A 19,026-nucleotide genomic window follows, 5' to 3' on the forward strand; every position below is an offset into this window, starting at 1 on the left:
GAAAGTAGGGCAATCGGCTAATTTTCTCAGGTGCATGTGCACAAATGCAAGAAGTCTGGGAAACAAGCAGGAAGAATTGGAAGTCCTGGCACAATCAAGGAACTATGACGGGATTGGAAAAACAGAAACTTGGGTTGCAGTTCAAATGACTGGAGTGCTGTCATGGATGGGTATAAACTCTTCAGGAAGGACAGGTACAGGAGAAAAGGTGGAGGAGTTGCATTGTATGTAAGAGAACGGTATGATTGCTCAGAGCTCCAGTTTGAAACTGGAGAAAAGCCTGTTGAGAGTCTTTGGGTTAAGTTTAGAAGCGAGAGCCACAAGGGTGATGGCATGGTGGGCGTGTGCTACAGACCACCACACCAGGAGGATGAGGTAGACGAGGCTTTCTTCGGACAACTAACTGAAGTCTCCAGATAACAGGCCCTGGGGGACTTCTTGGGGGACTTCAATCACCCTGACATCTGCTGGGAGAGCAATACAGCAGTGCACAGACAATCCATGAAGTTTTTGGAGAATGTTGGGGACAATTTCCTGATACAAGTGCTAGAGGAACCAACTAGGGGCCATGCTCCTTTTGACCTGCTGCTTACCAACAGGGAAGAATTGGTAGGGGAGGTAGAAATGGATTGCAACCTAGGCAGGAGTGACCATGAGATGGTTGAGTTCTGGATCCTGAAAAAAGGAAGGGGAATAGCAAAATACGGACCCTGGACTTCAGAAAAGCAGGCTTAAAGTCCCTAAGGGAACTCATGGGCAGGATCCCCTGGGAGGCTAATATGAGGGGGCAAAGAGTCCGGGAGAGCTGGCTGTCTTTTAAAAAAGCCTTACTGAAGGCGCAAGAACAAACGATCCCAAAGTGCAAAAAGAAGCAAATATGGCATGCAACCAGCTTGGCTTAACAGTGAAATCTTCTGTGAAATTAAACACAAAAAGGAAGCTTACAAAAAGTGGAAATTTGGACAGATGACTAGGGAGGAGTCCAAAAATATTGCTTGAGCATGCCGGGGTGTAATTAGGAAGGCCAAGGCACAACTGGAGTTGCCGCTAGCAAGGGATGTGAAGAGTAACAAGAAGGGTTTCTACAGGTACGTTAGCAACAAGAAAAAGGTCAGGGAAAGTGTGGGACCCTTAATGAATGGGGGAGGCAACCTAGTGTCCGATGATGTGGAAAATGCTGAAGTACTCAATGCTTTTTTTGCCTTGGTCTTCACAGAAAAGGGCAGCTCCCAGACTGCTGCACTGGGCAACACAGCATGGGGAGTAGGTGAGCAGCCCTCAGTGGTGAAAGAACAGGTTAAGGACTATTTAGAAAAACTGGACATACACAAGTCCATGGGTCCAGATCTAATGCATCCAAAGGTACTGAGGGAGTTGGCTGATGTGATTGCAGAGCCATTATCTCTGAAAACTCGTGGTGATAGGAGGAAGTCCCAGATGATTGGAAAAAGACAAATATAGTGCCCATCATTAAAAAAAGGGAAAAAAGAGAATCCAGGGAACTACAGACCAAGTCAGCCTCACTTCAGTCCCCGGCAAAATCATGGAGCAGGTCCTCAAGGAATCCATTTTGAAACACTTGGAGGAGAGGAAGGTGATCAGGAACAGTCAACATGGATTCACCAAGGGCAAGTCATGCCTGACCAACCTGATTGCCTTCTATGACGAGATAACTGGCTCTGTGGATATAAGGAAAGCAGTGGACGGGATATAGCTTGACTTTAGCAAAGCTTTTGATACGGTCTCCCACAGTATTCTTGCCAGCAAGTTAAAAAATTATGGATTGGATGAATGGACTATAAGGTGGATGGAAAGCTGGCTAGATTGTCGGGCTCAGCTGGTAGTGATCAATGGCTCGATGTCTAGTTCGCAGCCGGTATCAAGCAGAGTGCCCCAGGGGTCAATCCTGTGGCAGGTTTTGTTCAAATTCTTTATTAATGATCTGGATGATGGGATTAATTGCACCCTCAGCAAGTTCACAGATGACACTAAGCTGGGGAGAGAGGCAGATATGCTGGAGGATAGGGATAGGATACAGAGGGACCTAGACAAATTGGAGGATTGGGCCAAAAGAAATCTGATGAGGTTCAACAAGGACAAGTGCAGAGTCCGGCACTTACGATGGAAGAATCCTATGCACCGCTACAGGTAGGGACCGACTCGCTAAGCGGCAGTTCTGCAGAAAAGGACCTGGAGATTACAGTGGATGAGAAGCTGGATATGAGTCAGCAGTGTGCCCTTGTTGCCAAGAAGGCCAATGGCATATTGGGCTGTATTAGTAGGAGCAGATCGAGGGAAGTAATTATTCCCCTATATTCGGCACTGGTGAGGCCATACCTGGAGTATTGCGTCCAGTTTTGATCTCCCCAAACACAGAAGGGATGTAGAAAAACTGAAGAGAGTCCAGCAGAGGACAACAAAAATGATTGGCAGGCTGGGGAACATGACTTATGAGGAGAGGCTGAGGGAACTGGGATTGTTTAGTCTGCGGAAGAGAAGAATGAGGGGGGATTTGATAGCTGCTTTCAACTACCTGAGAGGTGGTTCTAGACTATTCTCAGTGGTGGAAGAGGACAGGACAAGGAGTAATAGTCTCAAGTTGCAGTGGGGGAGGTCTAGGTTGGATATTAGGAAACACTGTTTCACTAGGAGGGTGGTGAAGCACTGGGTGACCTAGGGAGATGGTGGAATCTCCATCCTTAGAGGTTTTTAAGGCCCGGCTTGACAAATGATTGATTTAGTTGGTGTTGGTCCTGATTTGAGCAGGGGATTGGACTAGATGACCTCCTGAGGTCTCTTCCAACCCTGATATTCTATTATTCTATGGTACCTTCTTCTCTTCGCAGGTGGGGTATAAATCACCAAAGTGCGGATGGTGGCCCAAGAGTCCTTCATCGTATGAAGCACCTCATCAGTTTTCTTTGAGAAAAGCTTTTCTCAATCAAAAAGTAGGTCTTCTACCTTTGTTTGCAGTTCCTCGGGTATATGCAAGGCCTGTAGCCAGTATCCCCGGCACATCACTACGGCTGTGGCCATGGTTCTGGCTGTGGTGTCTAGCGACGCTTTTAGGGCTGTTATGGCTATCTGTTGACCCTCGTTGCTGATGGCTTGAAATTGTGACCTTTTCTCCTTGGGGAACTCTGCTATGAACAAGCTAAGTTTCACATAGTTATCATAGTAATATTTAGCTAACAATGCAGAGTGATTGGCCACTCTGATTTGTAGGGTGCCTGAAGAATAAACTGTACACCCAAATAGGTAGAGTCTCTTGTGCTCTTTCTCCTGTGGTGTAGATTTAAACTGTGGTTGCTTGCCGTGTTGATTCGCAACATTGACCACTAAGCTGTTGGGGGGGGGGGGGCAGATGTGCAAAGAGAGTCTGCCCCTTTTGCATGTTGGCAGAATTGAGGCCGGTGTCTGCCAGACAGTCTCCGCCGGTTCCAAGATGGCATCGTTGATAGGACAAACGATCTTGGAAGTAAATTATGGTTGTAGTATTTGTACCAGCTTGTGCTGGTTTGTCTGCACCTCCTCTAGTGGTATTTTCTGGCTGTGAGTGACCCACTTAAACAGTTCTTGAAACTGCTTGAAATCTTCTCCTGAAGTTGGCAGTGGCGGCCTAGCAGCCTCATCTAGGGAGGAGGAAGTGTTGTGAGCAGGAGAGGTAGTTTCTTGGTCTGTGCCAGTTTTGTGTCCTCGCCTATGTCCTGAGCCTCCGTGGCCTGCAGTGTGGGAGAGGCAGGATTAGAGCGCAGTTCATATCTGTGCGCCGTGTGTGACCTGTAATGTGGACCTCTGTAAGAAGCCCAGGGTTCCCAATGTGCCCACTGCATTGGGAAGGCCTCAGGGGAGTACATCCATGGTGGTCTGCACCATGGTTGAATTGTCTAGTGGTATCTTGGTCCCATATGGCTCCAAGGTGGTCGGTGTTCTTTTGGTGGGGAATAGTGTAGTGAGAAGGTGTTTTGCTCCTGCATCTCCTCGTCTTCGCTGGAAAATTGTGAAATGTCATGAGAGATGTTGGGATCTCCTCCATAGCCTGTTGGGGAGCCCTCGGTACAGAGTATTGGGGAGTGCGGTGCCAACAGTATCACCAACTCTTTCTGGTGCAACAGAGACCGTGTGGTGCCAATGTCTGGATCATCAGTGCCATGAGGTCCGCTCTCATCAGTGCACGCGTCAGTGCCGACAAATGCTGTGGCTGTTTAGTCAGTGCGGTCGGTGCCGACTTGTTTTTCTCCACCAGTGCCGACTGTGTTGTTGGTGCTAAGGGCGTAGGCATGGTGCCTGAGGAGATGCTCGGTGCCAAGTCCCTTGCAGGTGAACTTGGTGCCGTGGAGGAGGCATGTCTTTGTGCCTCGACTCTGTCTCCTTTGCTCGGACTTTGGCGTTGCTGGAGGTGCCTGGAGCATCATAGGTGCTCCCACACGCATATGTCGGCATCTGGGGTAGCGACCTGGCAGGAGACCGCCTGTCTTTTCACAGTACTTTCTGCGGAGAATTTTGAGCCCTCTTTTTTGGTCTTTCATAGGGTACGTCTCCTTTTCCAGTTTGAGGAGTATCTGGAGAGGCAGTCTGCTTGTCCAAATCGGATTTGAGGGATTTCTCCATTAAAATCATTTTTAGCCGGAGATCCCTGTCACATTGGGCTCTGGCTCTCAAATTGCTGCAGTGGGGGCATTTTGGGGGTTATACCCCTCACCAAGACAGCACACACACAATGAATGCCCATCGGAAATGGGCATAGCTTCACGGCAGGAGCCACAGTATTTGAAGCCTGAGGAGCCAGGCATCTTAACGGATAACCGTCCCCTGAGAGGAGGTAGCTAACGAAAAAAAATTTTTTCCCCTCAATAAAACTAAACACTTACGCTTTCTAACTAACTATCTAATTAAACAATTTTTTAATGGTTTGAGGGAAGAGTGCTGATACCCCCCCAGAACTCAGTCTTCAGCCCAGGACAGTTGAGAAGGAACTAGAGGGCTCAGGTTGCGCACGCACTAAATGCAGCACCAGTGGTATCGCAAGATGCCTACCCGCGCAGACACAGCTACCATAAATCTCCGATCAACGGTGCCGGGACGCACCAACACCCGAAGTGGAGTACCCAAAGGGGCAGCACACAAAGAACAAACCGTTTATTTTAAATTCAAGTACTGTATCTTAGTTCAGTCGTAGAAAAAATACCCATAACATACTAATTTTAAGCTGCCCCAAAGACTGTCTGCAGGAAAAAAATTAACTAAAATAAGGGCATATGACAGAAGAGCCTGGCTAGTTCTCAGCATATGTATTGATAGTGCATATAACATGTTTACGTTTTCTTTGAGCTATTAGACAGGTCCAAGTTGTACCAGAGGTGTGCCTTGCACAAACAGCAGCACAGACTTATGAAAGAAATCCCTTAATGAACATTTATTTGTAACTTATACAAGCCAAAATTTAGATATATACTAGCTCTGTGGTTTTAAACCTGTGATCCGCAGACCCCTGGTAGTCCACAGACTATGTCTAAGGGGTCCACAGAAGGTTGTCATTACCACAGAACTGTGGTTTTCAACCTGGGCTCTGCAGACTATGTCTAAGATTTCCAAAGGAGTCTGCACCAGCATTCGAAGTTTTTTTAGGGGTCTGCAAATGAAAAAAAGGTTGAAAATCACTGTAAAAGCAAATCTGTTACATGTTAACTTTAAATCCACTATATAAATCCATGGTACACCCACACCTTGAATAATGTGTGCAGTTCTGGTCAATTGGAAAAAGCACAGAGAAGGCTAGAGAAACAAGCAGAGGTATGGAACAGCTTCCATATGAAGAGAGTAAGAAGACTGGGACCGTTGAGCTTGGAAAAGAGAACTCAGAGAGGATATGATAGAGACCTATAAAATCATGAATGGTGTGGAGAAAGCGAATCGGGAAATGTTAGTTATCCATTCACGTAACACAAGAACCAGGGGCCATCCAATGAATTTAATAGGCAGAAGGTTTAAAACAAACATAAGGAAATATTTCTTCACACAACACACAGTCGGCCTGTGGAGCTCATTGCCAGGGGATCTTGTGAAGGCCAAAACCATAACTGGGTTCAAAAAATAAATCAGATAAGTTCATGGAGGATAGGTCCATCCAAGGCAATTTGCCAAGAAGGCTGGGAAGCAAACCACTGGTCTGGGTGTCCCTAAACCTCTGACTGCTACAAGCTGGGACAGCAGAACAGGGCATGGATCACTCAATAAATTACCCTGTTCAGTTCACTCCATCTGAAACATCTAGCACCAGCCCCTATTGAAAGACAAAATTCTGGTCTGGGTGGGCTATTGGTCTGATCTAGTATAGCCATTTTTATGTTCTTAACAGTAAAGTTTATCATGTACAAGACACAACAAAAGAATTTTCAAAAGGAGTATCACACCCATTCATATAATCATAAAGGCTAGGGGAAAAGTCTCTTTTTGGTCATTAGTCTTATTTCTCTTTGGCAGGACTTTCAGCATAAAAAATGCTCATCAAGTTGTGACCAAAATCTCAAGTACTGATGAATTCCACCACTGCCTTTAGGTGCATGCCATAATGCCAGAACACACTTTTCCCTGTTTTAAATATATTTGTAAGAGAGGGTAACGCTCAAATATCGGCACTTCTTAAAATAGATATTTAAAGTTGAAATTCACTCCCATTTAAATCCATGATTTCATGTCTTATTGGTAACATTTCTCTTCCCCTTCCTGTTTATAGCATCCTTGTAGGCAACTGTGACAACCATTACCCTTTCTCTAAACAGCCTCTCCCCCACACTCCCCAAAGAAATGGACAGCACAGCCTTTTGTTGATCAATTTCCTCATGTGTAAAATGGGTGTAATATCTGCCTACAAAGGTTGATATCAGGCTTAATTAGGTAATGTTTCCGAGTGCTTTGAGGGCATAAAGCACACTACAAAAATTCAATAATACTATTAAACTAGTTATTTGATAAGGAATGACATAACATGCATTTTGGTGCGATCATCAGTCTTTTAAACCTATGCTGGCTTTTATCTCCCATGTAGTCAGAGAACAACTGGTTTGTATTTCACTGGGTCTCACATTTCCCAAAACGGACAGTATGTTTTCCCTATGCACCTCTTAGGACTTCTGTCCACCAGAAGTTTCCAAAGCAACTGCTAATGACAGAGTTCCTTGATTACTTCCTGCAATACTCTGAGTAATTTTCATCACATCCTGCTAGTTTTAAAATTACAAACATCAAGTACTATGGTCACTTGTTTCTTTCAGTGCTAGACAAAGTAAAATAATTATTTAGCAATTCCGATTTTGCCTGACAGTTGGTATTCACTGCTCTCCAGTTAATAGCCTTTTCTTTCTTTTGTCTCCCATGTCTTATCATTTCCTTTGCATACATCCTCATCAAATATTTCCTTCTACTGTCAGTGGGTCCTTCCTGGACTAGCTGTGAGTGCTGGGACCCACTGGGAAACTAGGCATCTCCCCTTCCCGAATAAAGCTCCCATTTCTAGCCATGCAAGAATGTGAGATACTGGTTTTTAAAGTCCTGACATTTTTAGCATAAAAAACATGCCACTAGTACAATCCTGAACACTGGGCCCATTCCGGGGCTCAGGTAAGTAACTCTGATGGTGGGGAGGCAAGTGCCACATCTGCGGGGAGAAAGAGGACGTATCCGTTTCAAGTGACACAGGGATTTAGAATGCCAAAGTGGGCAGGTAAAACAATTCAATGTGCATTATAAATTCATTTATCCACCTCCAAATATGTTTTGTTATATTATATAAATAACATCTGAAATCTGTTTCGGTTTCATTTCCTTACCTTCTGCTTTATGAAGCTCCAGTGCCAGTTGATTCTTTGCCTCACTTTCCTCATTTAGACACTCCATTAGATCATGGTGCTGACTCACCACTTGGGCAGTTTCCTGATTTCTGCGGCTGAATTCCTCCTCAAAGTGAGCGTGAATTTCATGTGTTTTCTCCAACTTTAAAAAAAAAAAAAGGCACATCACAACATACGACACTAAACATGTGAACTGCAATGATCATCTGAACCCTTATAAAGACAGAACTTATTTTCATTTTTGTAATATTTATCTATCAAGTGCTTCTGCCAATTACAAAGCAGCTTGTAGCTTAATTGCTGCATATTCCTAACATGTTTTATTACAGGACTTTGTTTTAACGTATTAATAGCCAACTAACTGTTTTGAAGCAGTAATAATAAAAATAGGTCTTTATTATATTTTTATTAAAAGAACCACCTCACTGCATAGTGCATGACTTTAAAAATGTGTTTTATGGCTCACTGAAGTCAAAGGTAATTTTGCTACTGGCTCCCAGTGAAGTCAAAAGTTTCTCTTTAGAGTTACAGAGATTCACAATATTGTGAAGCACGCGATGGATCTTTCTCCTTGCAGTTCTTAACTCAATTCCAAATTCTCAGTTTGCCATCACTGAAACATCTACAGGTTTAGTCTTTCAGCTATGCAATAGTTTTCATTGTAAAAGTCTTCCACCCCTTTACACAGTATGTAAGCCATTCAAAGTATATTTGCAGGTATGTGGGGTTAAGATTCTTCATTATTTGCCCTTTACCCCTTTCCTACGAAGCCTCTGTCATGACAGTTTTCCCCAGTAAAAGTGGCCCCCTCTAGGGTCAGTCATCACTGTTTTATGCAGGAAGGTCACTTCAGAGGGGTCTGAAAGCGCTCCTCTGCCCTTTGCTTCACTACAGGCAACATGAAAATCCTAATTCTGATCTCCAACAAGGAAGCTGAATATATATCTATAAAACTGGTGGGTAAAGTTCCAGTTTAAACCTTGCCATAACAACAAACATCTTGTTTCATTATTACAAGCACCCCATAAAATACAGATGGCATGTAATCTAATCCAGGTCCAAAATATAGTAGAACCTCAGCGTAACAAACACCTTGGGAATGGAGGTTGTTCATAACTCTAAACAAAACATAATGGTTGATTTTTCAAAAGTTTACAACTGAACACGGACTTAATACAGCTTTGAAACTTTACTACGCAGAAGAAAAACGCATCTTAATTTAAACGAAGCAAGCACAGAAACTCTTTCTTTACCCTGTCATATTTTTTTTTAAAGCTTTCCCCTTATTTTTTTTTAGTTTACATTTAACACAGTATTGTTCTGTACAGTGCTTTTTTTGGTCTCTGCTGCCTGATTGCATACTTCCAGTTCCAAATTGGGTATGTTGTTGAACAGTCAGTTCATAACTCTAGTGTCCGTAACCTCTGAGGTTCTACTGCACATATTAACAGACATTACAAGAACAGTTCTTATAGTTAATGAGGGCAGAACCATCAATGCAGCAAGTAGGAAGAGGTGTACAGATTTCTTATTGGAAATGTGAGCTGTGTACATAGCTTTTCATGCACTTTCCCAAGAACCCAATCCTACAAAGTGCTGAATTCCTTAATGCCCAAGGGTGTCAGCATGTCACAGGATCAGACCCCAATTGCCTATGACAATATGTAGCTAAAGGCTGAGATCTAGTTTTACTTGTTTAGTTGATTCTGTAACCAGCTCTAGAAGTTTCTCCACAGCAGTACGCAAACGGCAACAAATTTTCAGGATCATCTCTTCATTCTCCAATGCCAGGTCTGGGCTTGCAAAAACACTCTCACATAAGTGTTGGCTCAACTCAGACCCTTCATCTGTCACTGCAGACACCTGGTTGTGTTCTGTAAGAGTTTCATCCAGGTCACCTACCAAAAAATTAAATGAATTAGAAAAAACACTATTACAAAAAATTAGTCCAGAAACAGCTACTCGTTACACAGCTGACTGACATGATCATATACAAATGTAACAGTGACACTACTTGGGACTGAGCGATGTTTAATTAGTGGAAAACATCTCAACATAAAGAAGTTCTTTAATACTTAAAAACTGACATGCCCCTTCATCAGATTTGGACGTATTTTTGTAAGTTATCAAACTACTTTGAGATGTTTGAAGAGAATAGTTACACCTAGATGAATGTTGCCCAGTTAGATATGACAAATCTTTTAAGATATAACAGGAGGCCCTGTGGCCTGCACATAGTTGCTACAAAGTCCAAGACCAGACCAGCCATTCATTGTTCCAGTTCAGGCTCACAATGCTATGATAGAAAAATGCTTGTCTCCTATTAGGAAGTTGAGAAGGGCACATTATGTGCTCATCAAAACCATTTTAATGGAACTATCTTTGCCACAGTACAGCATCTTCATGGTCAAGAGGATTAAAGCAGGATATTGACAGAGTCCATCACAACTTTGGAGAACCCCACTGGGTGGATGTGGAGAACACTGCAATATAAAATATCCATGTGGAGAGCCTTAGCTGTATGATATGAAATTAACAGTATCTTAAAAAAATAACTATGCCCAGACTGACACTCACTTTTTTCTAGGTCACGCTTCTCTCTGGCTTTGAAATGCTGTATGAATCCCACTTCTTCCATCATACTGCGGCTTTCTCTAGAATCTCCAGATGCCAGACTGTCATCAAGACAGAGACCAACTTTCTTACAGATAAGGTCTTCTGTGGCGATAGTGGCCTTTACCATTTCCACAAATAATTTCAAAACTTGCTGATAAGATTCCTGCAGTTTTTTCCTAGAACAGAAATACCATAAAATGCAAAGTACAGTATATTTCAACTAGAAGAGGTACTTAAATATTGATAACACTTTAAAAATTCAAAACCTCTCTGCAGGTTTGAAAGATTCTGTGACACAGCATATTATCAATATTTAAATGCCTCTTCTAGTAAGGATGTCACTTTGCAGCTATTTTCACTACTAAATTCCCAAATAGCTTATCCAAAGTGACCACCCTCCCTACAATGTGCATGATAATCACATTTTGTGTGTGGGGGGGGTGGAGGGTGAGAAAACCTGGATTTGTGCTGGAAATGGCCCAACTTGATGATCACTTTAGATAAGCTATTACCATCAGGACAGTGGGGTGTGAGGAGGTATTGTTTCATGGTCTCTGTGTGTATATAATGTCTTCTGCAGTTTCCACGGTATGCATCCGATGAAGTGAGCTGTAGCTCACGAAAGCTCATGCTCAAATAAATTGGTTAGTCTCTAAGGTGCCACAAGTCCTCCTGTTCTTTTTTCCAGAGGTAAATTAAAAACAAAATCTACCCTGCTCTTCCATCTGACCCCCAAAAAAGTCTTCACCTTTCTTTTCAAACTCTGAGCTAATTTGTATACCTATTTCAGATAATAAACAGATACCAGAGTTAGTGAAGTGGGTATCAGAATGGTAATGTTCATTTTCAAGGTGTCCTAGATTTTTAGCATGTCAAGTAAAGACTAACAGTAACTTGGATATGCTTCAAAAATAGCGAAAACATTGTCACCTTCCTATACATGTAATTTGGCTTAGTTACTTTTTCGTTTAAGGAAGCAAAAAAAAGATATATAAGACATGGCACACTATATAACCCAAAATGAACTAACCTTTCATTCTGGGACAGTTCAATATCAGATCTCAACATAGCTACCAAGTACTCTCCTTCTTGGTTTTCTCTGTCTCGTCGCTGTAGGAGGGTATCTAGCTCAGAGCTAGTCTCCTCCAACTCATGATTTAAAGACTCCACTTTCTTTTCCAGCTGTGGGAAATGGAACAACAAGGCAAGGGATAAAAAGCCAGTCATTTTTACCAAACCAGCAGAGCTTTATTCAGTTATCTCATTATGAAATCTCATCTACAATACAGAGAAATCACAAACGGTTTTGGAGACCACATTTCATTTATAATGGATTCTAATACCACAAGAGTTGGAGGACAGCAGAAAGACCAAAACAGAATGGCGGTTAAAATTGTTTTTCTCTCTTTCTAGTATAGTTTTGTTTAAAGTCGCTGTTCAATCTTCATCCATAGATAGTCTCAGCACATTGAAGTAATACTGGCAAGTTATATAGCCTCTTCATGACACTTCAGTTTGTTTTGCATTACCTCCATCCACGTCTCAAGGACAGAAGGCAGTGCTCTGGCAGAATTTTCTACACTGCACCACACACTCTTCAACAGATCCCATCCCAACCAACTTTTCTCCATTTTTTATGGCAGTAAACCTTTTTTGTCCAGAAAACATCCTTTATTCTCTGCTCTCATTTTTGTGTTAAGTTGACTTCAATATGCTGTTCTTTTAAAAGCAAATAGTGCTTTAACTGCCTGCAGCTATCCAGTACATTTACATAAATAACATGACACCTGATCACCTGAACATACCATTACTATGGCAACAACTTTGCCACAACACAAAGCAAGTATTTAACTATACTTTAGCTTTGAAGAGGTAGGAGGAGCGTTCCATTTCCCTGCCAATTTTCTGCCGTTGTTCATTAAACACCGTATGCTCTTCTTGAAGTTACTATTACCAATTTCCAGTTTTTCTACTAAACAGAAAATGAAGTTTCATTGTAGAATAGTTTTTATGTAACAATTCTACATTTTGAGCATTTGCATTAAATATTGACCAACAACATTAAAATAAACTCTGGGATTCTCCTGAACTGTTAGAAGGGAGCACCACAACTAAACTGGTACTTTACCCCCTTTCATTTCCAACCTTGACAACTCACCTTCACTTTTAATTATTCTGAGTACAAAAACCAGCTAATTTTAATTCATTTGCTGTTTCTAAATTTCCTGTTTAAGGGCTAGTCTACACTCGCAGAGCTTTAATGTGGCTTGTATAGTCACAGCAGAGGTGAGACACAGCTCTCCCAGCGCTCTAAAAAAACGACTTCCACGAGAGGCGCTGCTCCCAGTGCTGGTGTTTTTTCACCCCCGAGAGAGAAAGCTGCAGCGCTGTAAACTGCCAGCGTTGACAAGCCCTAAGACACACAGCCTTTACAGTCTGTCACTGCCCATCCTAAAGCCGGGAGGGAATCCTGATTCCACCAAGATTTCTGCTCTGCAAGAGCTTTCCAAACAAGCTAAATTAGGCCTTGTCCACACTAGCAAGTTACTGCGCAGTAAAGCAGCCTTCTGTGGTGTAACTCCTGAGGTGTACACACTGCCAAGCCACTTAGTCTACACTGCAAAAAAAGCACCTTGCCCGAGAGTCCTAAGCCTTAAAGCGAAGAGGCCCCAGTGCTGTATTGGCAGTGTAAACACATTACAGCACAGAAAGCAATCATTTGGCCTCCGCAAGTGTCCCATAATCCCTCAAGTGGCCACTCTGCTCATTGTTTTGAACTCTGCTGCCCTGGAGACATGCACTCCTCCCCTTTCAAAGCTCCATTTCTGACAGCCCTTGCATGCTGTGCAGATCTGCTCTGGGACACAAAGCAAACCATTAATGTGGAATTTTCCTGCTGTTGAACACAGAGGCAGGCATGCCTGTCAGAGAGAGAGAGCGCGACACACACACACACACACAGAGATAGCTGGGGAGGGAGACAGGGGCTGACGTCAGTGTTTCCCCCTCCCCAGGACTGGCTGCTTCCTGATGCTGTCTGAACTTTCAAGACAGCATGCTGACACACTCTCTGTCCCCCAAAACACACTGTCTCTCCCACCCTCCACACACACACTCTCCCTGTCACACACTCTGCCCCCCCATCCCTGCAGTTGAAAAGCAGCTGGCAATGTAGTAGGATGCCCATGGAACAATGGGATTGGGAAACCTGCATCATGTGATGCTGTGTCTGCCCATGAGGCACTGCAAACCCTTCCCAAAGCACCCTGCAGCCAGATGCACAGTGGGATAGCTACCACAATGCACTGCTCTCTTTGCAGTTGTAAGCGCTGCTAATGTGGACGAGCTCCACCATCACAAGGAGCACAGTGTGGACACGCCACAGCGGTTTAATTCCAGGGCTTTAATAAAAGTGGTGTAACTTGTTGCGCAGAAACTTGCCAGTATAGACATACTCTTAGATTAATCACTCTCATTCTTGGATCCATCTTTCCGTGCAATTAGCAAAACTTTTGATGGTTAGAAACCTTCTAATTTCCAAACTAAATTTACTCATGGACAGTTTTGATAGTTTTCCAATCGATGGAGAATGAATTTTTCTTAAACTTTAACAAAAGATTTAAACCAATTACTACAATATGGGGATGGAGGGGCCTAGTATGATTTACAGTATTAAGATTAGTTAAACTGTTTTGATGTAAAACAAGGCACCTTGTAATTGCATAAAATTTTAAAGAAATAATTTTCAATTTTGTTTCAAGAAAGTCACAAAGGTAGCTTATTTTTTATCTAATACTACTAACATTAATACTTATGCATTACAAAAAAGTATGAGTTACTATGTAGGAGAATCGAAGTTCAGTTTCTGTAACCAAGAGAGGACTATAGAGTTTATAGAAGAGGCAATGTTGTTAGATATCTATACATCAGCCTTGATACCCCCCTTCATCGTCCCTCACAGGTGTCTGCACCTTCTTTCATGCTGCCCCTGATGCCTCAAATTTCTTTGCCAAGCCATCTCCCTCCTAAACCTTACCCATCTCACCTACAAGAAACAAGGGCAGGACAGGTAAGCAATCGAACACACAGAATCATCAATATATGCACATGCCTTAAGAGTAATTATTGTCATCCTTGTCCATCCCTTCCTCGCCCTTGTCTGATACCCTCACTTCAACGCAGGGATCATGTCATTGTTTGTTTTTGTGACATACCTCGTACATTTTTCTCAATACCAGAAAATCATTAAAATATTATATCTCAGGAAAATAGAATAATCACTGAAATAACTGGATAGGTTCCCTCCTGTATCAGCCACAACCATGCTGCATCACACAACTTTTTCTCCACCCACTGAGGTACAATGATACCCCCATAACACACTAGCTAACAGAAGCAGCCAACAGTGCCTCAAAAACTAGTTAATATAAACCAATGACTGCACCAAAGTGGTAGCCCCTATACATATACATCTTAATGGGGAAAGGGGAAGGAGAGGAAAGCTATGTTTAAACAAGACACAAGGAAAGTGCAATTAAAATCTATGCCTCAGTATTTTCACATACCTGGATGATTATATTTGTCTTTTCCTGGATCTGTGCTGATAACTCCTCTCTCTCCTTTTGGTAACGGGCTTGTGCCTTTTCTGTCTCTTGTATCAACACCTGCTCCTTGCTGCGCCAGGCAGTCTTCCTTTCAGCATTAAATTCCTCCTGCATTAAAAAAAAAAGTTTTAAAAAAAGATTCCCAGACCAACCAACCAAAAACAATTTGCAGAAATCTAACTAAAAATTACCAAGAAGTGTGGCACTTTAGAGAATATTTACGTAGATGAAGTGACTATCTGGAAATGTCAAAAAAAATTCCTACACTGTTTTCAATAAACTCACATAACATATTCTCACCAGTACCAATACTTTATCAAGTTCTCTGTTAAGATCTGAGATACGGTGACAGCATAAAGACTAGTGCATCTCTGAACATGGGGGCACTGAAGCACCCACATGTAGAGCAGTACTGTTCCTTGGCGTAGCATTTGAACAAACAACTCTGTTCCTCACTATTGTTCATTAGAGATTATTGTCCCCAAAATATAGTATTTCCCAGGAAGACTATAAAAATATCAGAAATGCTTATCTGGTATAGCTATCAATATCAGACATAGTGCTTTCTAGAGAGAATACTGGGAATGACAACACAACATTATAGTTACACTGGGAGATTTACCGATATGCTTCTAAGAGTAGCATTTGGGAGAACTCATTAATTCAAAGGATCCAACAGAGCAAGTGCAGAGAAGTATCTTTTGAAACAGCTAAAAATTGTACAGAGATAATGTATTTTAAAAAATCCACTAACTCTTTTCAACCCAGCAGTCTCAACATTCAAAACCAAGGAATAATATTGGTAAGTGATGCTTAAATTGAAAATATTTGAAAGTGCTTAATCACATCTTGAATTTCTAAAGACATTTCTGGAGGCAGCCACCTTGGTACAAAATATCCTACCAATGACACTGTATTAAAGGAGGAGATACTTACCCTGTACGGTAACTGAAGTTCTTTGAGACGTTTGTCCCTACAGGTGCTCCACTTCAATTGTGCACATGCCCCATACACCTTTGATCAGAGACTTCTGGTAGCAATGCCAGTTCAGTCCACACAAACACCCTAGTTATCTTCATGCCTCGTGATAAGTGTATATAAGGTCAGCATCAGACAACCCAATTCAGTTCCTTCTCTAACTCAGAGTCCCACAAAGGAAGACTCCAAAGCAGAAGGAAAGGATGGCACCTACTGGGCATCCAGAGGGACAAATATCTCAAAGAATTCCACTTACTGCAAGGGTAAGGAACGCCTCCTCCTCCAAGTAATGTCCTTATATCGGTGCTCCACTTCAGGTGACTCCTCAGCATTACACTGTAAAGGAGGTGTATGTTTTGGAGCTAGATCTAAGACTGACTGGAGACTAACAATGCCAAGGTGGAATCTTGCTCTAGAGGCATGTATAGAATGTAATGTTTAGAAAAAGATATGAATCAAAGCCCAAGTGGCAGCTTTGCATATTTATCCAACGGGAACATTCTTTAATGGGGTTATGGAAGTAGACTTTGATCAAGTGGAGTGAGATATAACCAGAGGAGGAGATTGGCCTTGTAGCAACAGAGAATACAACCAAAAACCCACTTTGAGAGTCTTTGGGTGGAGACAAAGGCTCCTCTAACTCTGCCACAAACAGTCTGGCAGAGACACTAAAGGATTTAGCGCTTTCCAAATAAAAGACAAATGCCCTTCTGACATCTAAGGTGTGAAGAGAGGCTTCCTCTCTAGTCTGAGGAGGTTTGGGGTAGAAAACCAGAAGTGGAATGTCCTAGTTGATGTGGAAGTCTGAGGTTACCTTGGGCAAAAGTGGAAGTGTGACCAGAGAGAGACCTTTTCTTTATAAAATGTGGTGTAGGAAGAATCAGCAATCAAAGCCCACTAACTCATCAGTTGTCCTAGTGGAGGTAATAGCCACTAAGTCTGCAGTCTTCACAAACAATCGTGGAAGGGAACATTTAGCCAGTGGTTCAAAGGGAGGCCTCATTAGAGAATTGAGAACAATGTATAAGTCTCACTCCGGGTTACACTGTTTGACATGAGGAAAAAGATCTGATAATTCTTTGATGAATCATGAAGTGGTGAGGTGAGTAAAGAATAAAAAACCCTTGACTGAGGAATGGAAAAATTGCAATAGCCACTAAATGAACTTTAATGGAACTCCAACAGAGGGTCCCAGTTCTTCATACCCAAAAGGTAATCCAATATATCAGACAGATTGTATTTCAACAGGAGACGTACCTTTGGAACCTCTTCCTCTTCTGCAGGTATGTTTTTCTAGTTGACTCATTTCTACTATTGAGCAAAACTTCTTGCAATTCTTTTGAACACGAGATCTCTACCCATAAGATCCATCTATATGCCAAGCCTTGAGATGCAGAGCTGTCAAATTGGGGTGAAGACCTTCCACCGAGTCCTGGGTTAGCAGGTCAGGTATTATTGGTTATCAAAGTGCAGGACAAGAGGAGGTGCAAATCAGGTATGGGAACCATATCTGACTGGGCTAAATTACTGCAATTAGGATGACTGTGGTTCTGTCCTGCTTGATCTTGTTTATGATTCTGAGTAGCAATGGCATCAGAAAATAGGCCTATAAGAGGTTTCTGGACCACAAAATGAGAAAGACACCTCCCAGAGAATGACAACTAACACACCCTCCTGAGCAGAGTATTCAGCATTTTCTGTTGGGGGCAGTGGCGAAGAGATCTAATTCTGGAGAACTCCAGGTAAGAAACATCAAGGGGTTGAGGTCCCATTTGCTATCATGGCAGAAGTGTCTGCTCAAGTTGTTGACAGTGGTGTTCTGGAAGCCTGGTAAGTATGTGACAGAGTTGAAGATTTAATGGGCTATGCACTAGTTCCACAGCTTTACTGGTTCTATACAAAAGGAGGAGGATCTTCCTCCTCCCTGGTGATTTATACTATACATGCCGGCCATGCTGTCTCATTATCCTCATGGACTGACCTTCAATCATAAGTAGAAAATGTCCGCAGTCAGATCTGACCATTCTGAGCTCTAGTAGGTTAATGTGGAGAATGGATTCTTGAGTTGCACATTTGCCTTGAATAATATGACTTTGAAGACAAGCTCTCCACCCTATATGAGTTGTGCCAGTCACGATATTTATAGTTGGGGATGGAGAAGCAAATGGGATTCCAGTGCATACTGTGACAGGTTGGACCCCTTGGGAAACCACCTGATATGCTGAGATACCAGAGTCTACCTGTTCTGCCAGCATGGGTCCTCTTTAACCTGTCTTGCTGAGCCAGGCTCTTAAAACCTCCTCTAACACACACACACACAGGGCCACACCCAGCTGCAGATCAGCTCTGGGAAGACTCATTTAAAGAGACTAGCTCCAGCACTCAGGATATCCATCTTTCTTGGAGCGCAGACCCAAAGATATATTTTGAAATTCACCCCCTTCCTCAATGTGGAGAGAGGTGTGCACACTTCTTACCCGCCCAGTTACAAATTACAGAAACTGGGTTTAACAATAAACAAAACATTGGCATTTTGGGATGTATAAGTAGGGGCATAGCGAGCAGATCGAGGGATGTGATCGTCCCCCTCTATTCGACATTGGTGAGGCCTCATCTGGAGTACTGTGTCCGGTTTTGGGCCCCACACTACAAGAAGGATGTGGATAAATTGGAGAGAGTCCAGCAAAGGGCAACAAAAATGATTAGGGGTCTGGAACACATGACTTATGAGGAGAGGCTGAGGGAACTGGGATTGTTTAGTCTGCAGAAGAGAAGAATGAGGGGGGATTTGACAGCTGCTTTCAACTACCTGAGAGGTGGTTCCAGAGAAGATGGTTCTAGACTATTCTCAGTGGTAGAAGAGGACAGGACAAGGAGTAATGGTCTCAAGTTGCAGTGGGGGAGGTTCAGGTTGGATATTAGGAAAAACTTTTTCACTAGGAGGGTGGTGAAACACTGGAATGCGTTGCCTAGGGAGG

General features: G+C 42.7%; 1 protein-coding gene across 6 annotated transcripts in view; it reads right to left on the reverse strand.

Moving 5' to 3' along the window:
- The window catches only part of PCNT (pericentrin), a 230,239-nt gene that overhangs the window by 91,216 nt on the left and 119,997 nt on the right, over window positions 1–19,026 (reverse strand). For all 6 annotated transcript variants that reach the window (XM_073306956.1, XM_073306954.1, XM_073306953.1 and 3 more), the window contains 5 exons: window positions 15,032–15,178; window positions 11,497–11,648; window positions 10,428–10,642; window positions 9,543–9,748; window positions 7,830–7,992 (listed from right to left, as the gene is read on the reverse strand). In XM_073306956.1, the coding sequence (XP_073163057.1) occupies window positions 7,830–7,992; window positions 9,543–9,748; window positions 10,428–10,642; window positions 11,497–11,648; window positions 15,032–15,178 (883 nt within the window). The remainder of the gene's footprint in view (window positions 1–7,829; window positions 7,993–9,542; window positions 9,749–10,427; window positions 10,643–11,496; window positions 11,649–15,031; window positions 15,179–19,026) is intronic.

The sequence above is a fragment of the Lepidochelys kempii genome, chromosome 11 (genome assembly GCF_965140265.1).
Source record: "Lepidochelys kempii isolate rLepKem1 chromosome 11, rLepKem1.hap2, whole genome shotgun sequence".
In the NCBI taxonomy this organism is placed as follows: domain Eukaryota; kingdom Metazoa; phylum Chordata; order Testudines; family Cheloniidae; genus Lepidochelys; species Lepidochelys kempii.